Genomic DNA, 8,484 nt, shown 5'->3' on the forward strand with positions numbered 1-8,484 from the left:
AGGTTACATAGTCCGTCTCACTTGTGCTCCAGTACTGCATTGCGTCAGTTGTTTGTCTGGGATTCAGTTCTTGGATTGCATCACTTACAAAAAAATATATTGTGTATGAACAGGGATGGGGGGTACCTGTCTGTCCCCTCATTTTAGCCCCACCTCTGTTTTAGAGCATATCTAATTGTCACGAAACACAAACACACCCCTCCAACCCAACCCCCTTTAAAATGTTCCCCTTCCACACCCACCCAACCACAAATATCAACCAATGGTGACATGTTATTCTACAGTTTCAACAAGTGCTATCATGTGGACAGCAATTCATTGCCCGCTCAAGGGACCTCCTGATTGGCTACAGCCCAAAATAATGATGTAATTCACACTTCAGCACCTTTATATATATTTACATGAACAAGAACTATATTGAGAAAAACATAACCCTTCTGGACACAGGATATCAGGATACAATAGCCTACTGAGCTGTATGAACTTGAGGAAACAGTGGAGCCATTGCAGTTTTTTTGGTGAGTTCCTTATTCTTTCTTTCAGATTGCACTTCATCAACCTTATTTTTTATGTCTTATGGTGTGTTAGGTCTGGAAACATTAGATCATATTATGAGTGGGACTATAATGTGGTGGCCCAAAAGGGCTATCTTTGTCTTCTGGGAACATTGCCTCTGGAGTCTGGGAAAACTGCCTTTGCTTTTGGAAACCTGCCTCTGCCTTGCGAACATGCTTCTCATTCTGAGAGTTGCCTCAATACTGTGAAAATGGGTTGCTGTGAGAGAACCTCTGCCCTGGGAAATATCCGTGGTCCAGCTAGTTTCCTGTGTTCACATGGCTGAGGTAGTATTCCCAGATTGGAGGCCGTTTTCCCAGAAAACAAAGTTTTCTCTTCAGGGTCACCATAATATAATATTGTGCCAGGCACCATAGAAATGATTAATTTCTTTAACTTGGTTGTTTGTCTTTGGACACCTCATACCTGACAACATGTTCATTTCCATCATTCAACAAAATACCAATATTTAGTAATGCATGGGGGAAAAATAATAAACTCTTGTAATCAGCAGAAATATAATAATGATATAATTTGGCCATGAAGGCATTTTAAGTGACAAGGACATTTGTACTACACCGTTAGGCTTGACCATGTCTCTGATTTTCCCTCTCCTCTGTAAGGACTCATAAAGACTCAGTCCTGCTGGATTAATTAAACCATGAGCACCTCTGTAATCAACTCCAGCCTACCATTCAATCACACCTCTTCTGACTCCGATCTCCCGCCCTGGTACCAGCATGACGAGTGCAAAGAGGTGCCCGGTGGGTTTGTGTTCTACTACCTGGTCAAGGTCTTTAATCTGGCTGTAGGCTTTCCCTCTAACATTACGGTGATGTGGCAAGTGGCCAGAAAGAAGAGTGACTCTTCCACCTCCGACATCTTCATCTTCAACCTGGCCATCTCTGATGCCTACTTCTGCCTGATGACCCCCATCGAACTGGTGAACAGCCTGCTGCTCAATGACAAGCATATATGGTACTTCCAGCGCTTTGCTTTTGGTATCAAGGACACCACCCCGCTCTTCCTCACCTGCATTTGCCTGGACCGCTACTTAGCCGTGGTCCACCCCATTGTGTTCACCAGTATCAGGGACAACAAGATCAGAGTGGCCTTATCCATGCTGGTGTGGGGGCTAATGCTGGCTTACGCCCTCAGCAAGTCCGTTTTGGGAAGAGACAAGACGATCAATGTCTTCACCGGGCTGATCCTGGCTGCCTTCACCATCATGGTCTTCTGCAACCTCTCTATCATCTGGATTCTGAGGAAGTCGGTCATGGGCAAAGAGAAGATGCACCCCATGAAGAAGAAAGCCTTCAGAACAGTGCTCATCACTCTGGCCATCATCGTCTTTAACTACCTGCCCCCAGTGGCTCTTTTTCCCTTCACAGAGTACTACAGCATTGTGGAATTCAAGTGTCAGATCAGCATTACTGTCTACTCCATCATGGACCTCAGCTCTAGTATCGGACCCCTGCTCTACATGTCCAAGATGAAGCGGCCCCAGTGTCTCGCCAACTGCCCCTGCAGCTGCTGCCAAAGCCCCTCGGAAGAGTCGCATGACGTAAGCACATGAGCACATCTGAATGGAGCCTTCCACTTATTAACAGTGAGTCCATTGACCAGAAAATGACATTTTAATGATAGGCAAATGGTTTGGATATCTTTGAAAGAAAATATGTTTTACATATAAAATAACTTTTGAAGTGTTCGTTATACTGTAATAAGGGATCTGACGAAAATCAATTTAATTATGTTTATTTGTTAAAAGCATTAACGGTAATTAAATCGACATATATTTATATCACCGTCATTAAATAAACGCAAGGTACGGTAATAAATCATCCTACTTTTTGTTGTTTAAAAAATAGCCTAATATGCGTTATTTATTTATTGAAAATAAACAAATCGAAAACACATTGAATGTAACATTAATTACGTGCGAACGTTTGTCCGTTACCATTTAAATTCACCAAGCCAGCACGGTATAGTTTTTTCAGAGGAATAGCCAACGGCGACTTTTTCGGAAGGTTCGCCTTTCAACAAAACAATCTGTGTTTAACGTTTGCTTACTCCCGTGTGTAGTGCTAATATAGCTGTCTTCGTGTTTAGTTTGCTGTCTGATGCCTATTATTATTTTGGTCCTAAGATAAAGTAGAATAATTCCGGTGCGCAAAGGTATCATTATAGCATAATTCAATTGTTTTAGAAGGCAAAAATGATAATGCACGTCCAAACCAAAAACTTGAACCCAATAATTGAACCCAAATGCAGCTCTTGCAACCCATTACTTCGTTAAAAGTGGTCCAAATACATACATTTTATTTCTGAATACACAAGTTTTTTTCAAAAAATTTTAAGCTGGTTTTTTTTTTTAAATAAAAAACTAGTTATTGGTATGCCCAAAATGTCAACATTTTCATACACGATTAACAATGAAACATGTTTTAGAAAAGAATTTCCTGATTGGTATGAATCAGCTTTTTACTGTAGGCTAATCATTGACGTAGGCCTATGTTTAATACTTTCAACTTATTAGGCACCTATAACAACTATAACATCTATACAACTTAAGGATCACTTAGCAGAGGAATTGATAAACAGGCTTTAATTGAATATGGAAAGTTAAAGTAATGGCACAAGCTTTATAGTCAAGTTGTGCTTTGCGGACCTGTTACAAATACAGATACTTAAAATATTAGTTTTTTACATTTCCGTTACTGTAAATGAACAGGGAAAGGCCATTTCCTTTTATTTGAGGTATTTGTAAATAATTGATAAATAGAGCAAATACTTTCATCTGAAATAATTGAAATGATTAACTGATTGATTTTAAATCTATTTTAAAGAAATTAATACTAAATTGAAATGTCAATTTGTTCTGTATAATTACTTCAAATACTTTTGAATAATTCAGATAAATATGTTAAATGAAATTTGAACTGTATTTAATTAAATAAAATAGTGTATCAGAAGTAGCAATTAACTTTCCCCTTTTCTATATTTATTGATCATCTGACTCCAAAACCACTCTTGAAAATCTGCAAGTTTGTGGGCTCCACCCTCTGTCAGTTGTGGGAATAGCACGCTTGGTAATTGAGCACACCTGAGATGAATCAGGCATTTAGTACTGCTACATAAAGGGCCTGCTTGCGTGCACCAGTGTGGAATGGTTTTACTGGAATGCTGTTTTGTGTATGTCTTAATTTTGCGTTGCACAAAATATGCAAAATCCTGATCCAACAATATTATGCTAAAATTCCAATATTTTCCAATATCACTCACAAACCTCACATGGACAACTATGGTTTTAACTACAACTGGAATATATTTATGAAAGTATTTGAAATGATCTCATAAAATCAAATAACAAATATTTATAATATCTTAAAATGTATGAAACCTGCTCTGTGACTTGTTTTCTCCTTTTGCTGGTCAGGACTCTGTGAAGTTTATCTTTGTTTCTGCTGGATAAACACCTGTGACAATCTCACATACTAAGCATTACAATGAATGGCTAAACAGATACCTGAATTAGCTGTTAATTAAATTCCTGTGGGATTAATTAAGGGTCAACAGGCTTCCCAGCTGAGAACCAAGACAGATGAGGTAAACTTTACAAGGGAAAGATTCTGTAAATAAGCCACCTGTTTAATTGAATTAAAATCCACACAGAATTGCACAATGCCACAGAGACCAACCAGTGTCATCCTTCCTATAAAAACAAACTTGTACAGTATATGCGTAATGTATGGATACAGTGGATTGATACGGATTTTAAAAAGACAGCCTAGCAAACATATTAAAGTATAGAAGTATATACAGTGTAAAAGATGTGCATTTAGTAAATGTTCTGGTTTATTAAATAGATATTGCTCATTTCAGTACATGCTATATCCTCTTGTGACATTATGTCCTCCTCTGGTGATTGCTTTTTGTGATTCAGCTTTTTATTGACAAATCTGTCCAACTCAACCCGAGAATGGCAGTTCCCAAACTTGGTCCTGGGGGGACCCCTGTGTATAATTTCAATTATTCAAATTATTAGCTGTTAAATATTTTAATTAGGTACATCTCATGTTTAAGGAAGGATGATTTACCCACATTATGCCACATCATGTCAGAAACAGATATTCATGTTTTAAAGAATGAATATTCCACATTCATTTAAGGACTTTTAATAATCCAGATGAGCTCACAGACAAGTAATGATTTCTTGATTTATTTTTTTGGCAATGCTTTCTGGAAAATTATTCCCTTCGAAAGTGGTTACATTTTAAAATGTTTTATTGATTGACCTGCCCTTTAAATACAACATTATGGAACTTAAGCATTTTCAGTAACTTGACTTAAGCAAGAGAAACAGAACAGAATGCGTGGGAATTGCTCAGGGCCTGGTTTGTGAACCCTTGCCCAACAACAGATAAAAGGTAACCTACTTTGAGATGATTACATATTTTCTGCAAAGTCAGAAAAAGGGTTTTAATAAAACAGGGAACTTATTTGAAACAGGATACAGTGAGTCACTTGTTCCGTGGTACACTCTAAATTATTTGTGTGTCTGAAGGGCTGGATTATGTACTATTAAAGAGTTAAGATCAACAATTCACTTGAGTTTGGTTCTTTTTCTGAACTTACTCTAAATTAAGATTTAGAGGTGATTTAGAATATGCAGTCACTCGCTGGATGGGGCTGGCACTGAGGTCTGAAGGGACATGAGTGACAGTCACACACAGTCACTTTACACAGAGCCATAAGGCCACGGAGTCCACTACTCAGACCATCATCTACCTCTGAGGCTCCGAGGACAACGACATGCCTCAATTATGGTGAACCTCGGTCATTTTAGTCAGTTATACCACACATGTGTAACACTGCAGTTAGATATGACAAAAGACAATTCAAAGAAAATGTATTAACAACATTCAATGTAAAAAAAAAAAAACATTCTTTATTCATATTCATATTTATGTACAAGTGATTTTGAAAATCCTGTGGTGGGAATATATGCAGTGTCTGGATTTCACAATCTTCCTGAAAGCAAAACCGTATTCAATCAGAAGAGAGCAGGAGAAGCTGTCATGGAGTTGCACAAAAATGCCACCAGTAACAAATTTTGCTTCCACACCCATTTACAGTTCATCTTACTAGATGAGCATTTGAGCACAGCCCTGAAACTTAAAAAAGCCATCTGACTTCAGTGCCAGTAACCCCTTACAAACAGTATAAATTGGTGCCAACTGAGCACGATGCATAAATATTTTCACAAAACAAACATTGTTTCACAAACTTCCACACATACTGAAATTTATGATGACAAAAAATATACCAATGAGGTTTTCTTTGGTTGTTAAATCGCCTTGGTTTTCTTCACTGAATTCAATGGGCAACAAGTTCTTTTGCCCTCAGAATGCGCAGGAGAGGCTTCACCGCCCGGCCTCTCCTGCCCTCTCCAGTTCCTATGTACCCTCTGTGAGTTGTACAGGGCTTGCTTGGTATTGAAAGTGTGTAACCAATTTCAATATGTGTACAGTAATTTATCTATACATATTATGTTTGGTACAATGAACAATAACTAACAAGGCCTACAAGAATATACTGTGAGAATCTGTTTGTAGCATTAATTTCTAAGTAATCAATTTTGTTGTTTGAATGCACTGTCCCTATATATAATGAACACACATCCAGATGAATTTTGAGGAACAACTTCAGTGAAAAAAATTAGTGTATAGAATTTTTTTATTTTATTTATTTTAAAGATTGGCTGAGAGAAATCTTGGTAAACGGATTTGTTTACTGTCCGGTATATCCAACATTTATGTACATTTACTCTCTTCACGTGCAACAAACTGGAAACCACACTTTGTTGAATTATGACGGACGAGCAAAACAAGTTAGGGTTTCCTTACTGCCATTCAGGAGGACTGCAGACTTGAATAAATCAACCGTTATTTGACAAGCACAGTCACTACCTAAAATCCGGAGATATCAATCTCTGCTGATCAGCCTCGATTAGTAGTATGTTGTCTGCATCAATCGAACAACTTCCTCAATGTAAACGAAGACATTCAAATGTCCAAGTGTATCTCATTATTGTAATTTTTGTTCTGCTTTTGTTGTTTGCAAGAAGGAAATGCAAAAGTTAAGATTGCACACATTTTCCTTTTGTTGCGTTGTAGTTTCAAAAGGTGTCCACTAGGTGGTAGATTTGTTGGTGAGAGAGCATAGCAATGTTTAACAGCTCACATCTGAGGACAGATGTGGAAATAACCTTTGCAATTTTTTCACGCAGACACTTGCAGACAAATGTAGCATAGATTATGAGAGATATTCATAAAAACTATAATCCATAAAATCAGGTAGGAAATCTAACTATTACAGACTGTTCACCTCATACATAGTTGCATATAAAATTACAAATGCATGAATTACTAATAACTGGGTTTGTCTTCTTTGTCCAATCATTACAAAACGATCAATCAATGACAACACACAACAATGTGTCCAATAGGTTTATAAATATTGCCATGGACAGAGAGACAGAGAGAGAAGATCCACAGCACTTGGGAGAAACAATTCAGATCCACAAGCAGACTGGAGACCATCCTCACCCCTGGGTCCTCAGGCCATATGTAGCTCAGATTCTGCCCTGAGGCTCAGAGAGGTTGGAACGGGGCACAAAAACGAAAGAGACACACCATCCAGCGTGACCTGGCAACCTGAAAGCCCCAACAGGAGTAGCAACAAAACGGAATCCTCATTCAAGTCCGTTCCTTTCTATCATGTAAAAACATGATGCTTCTTTGGTGCACATTTGCATGCTGTCGCATTTTTCTCATCCCAGTTTTTGCAGTTTACCATTTGTATCTGCTCTCCTAGTGGAGAGCAATGTCAAAACTTTGAAGGCTGTTGTGGAGACTGAGCTCCAGTTCCTTGACTATGAGTGGGCCTTGCCAGATTGCAGTCCTGCAGCCTTTGTAGTTAGTGATCACAGACCGGTGGGGATTTAACCGGTTATCAGGAACACAATGCAGCATTCCATTTTCCCATATTTTTCCACTTTGTTTGGTATGGCAAAAAAAGATTGGCACCTCCCCATATGGATGCCGCCCTATATGACCGCCCATATCGTCTATACCTAGATCCAGCCATAATGGAGGGCTTGTGTATTTTGAAATGAGTTCTACTCTACTTGGTAAAATTTTAAATTATGTCAGTTGCATTGGATAAGGTCTGCCCAATGTATGAGACAATCTGTGTTCTAACCTATTGCAATAATTGAGAGTGTTCTTGTAGGTTGGAATGAGAATCTACGCCACAGTAGATCTCCAGGAACAGGGATGGAAGGCCCTGCCTTAGACAGTGGAGTCTACTATGGAAAGGAAAAATGTTTTACTTTGCGGAAGATGAAACGTGCATAAAGCCAGGAATGTAAATTAAAGTCAAAATATTAATTTACCAAATACAATCTGTGGAAAAGACACATCTTATTCAAGTTTTTTTTTTTTTTTGTTTCAAACTGATGGAAGAGAATCATCTATTCTGTAAGTCTGCTGTGTAGCACCTTGAGGGTTCATATGTAAGAACTTACACCAGGTTACATAGTCTGTCTCACTAGTGCTCCAGTACTGCATTGCGTCACTTGTTTGTCTGAGATTCAGTTCTTGGATTGCATCACTTACAAAAAAATATATTGTATGAACAGGGATGGGGGGTACCTGTCTGTCCCCTCCTTTTGGCCCCACCTCTGTTTTAGAGCATATCTAATTTTTACAAGACACAAACACACCCCTCAGGCCCAACCTCCTTTATAATGTTCCTCATCCACACCCACTCAACCGCAAATATCAACCAATGGTGACATGGTATTGTACAGTTTCCACAAGTGGCATGATGTGGGCAACAATTCATTGCCCCCTCAATGGACCT

At 38.5% G+C, this 8,484-nt stretch overlaps 1 protein-coding gene across 1 annotated transcript; it reads left to right on the plus strand.

Annotated features, from left to right (window-relative positions):
- The first annotated feature begins 1,196 nt into the window (after positions 1-1,196).
- Positions 1,197-2,131, plus strand: LOC135248605 (P2Y purinoceptor 1-like). Its single transcript, XM_064323429.1, has one exon. The coding sequence runs from the start codon at positions 1,217-1,219 to the stop codon at positions 2,129-2,131; it is 915 nt and encodes a 304-aa protein (XP_064179499.1). The 5' UTR covers positions 1,197-1,216.
- The last annotated feature ends 6,353 nt before the right edge of the window (positions 2,132-8,484 follow it).

Source organism: Anguilla rostrata, chromosome 2 (assembly GCF_018555375.3).
Source record: "Anguilla rostrata isolate EN2019 chromosome 2, ASM1855537v3, whole genome shotgun sequence".
Taxonomy (NCBI): Eukaryota; Metazoa; Chordata; class Actinopteri; order Anguilliformes; family Anguillidae; genus Anguilla; species Anguilla rostrata.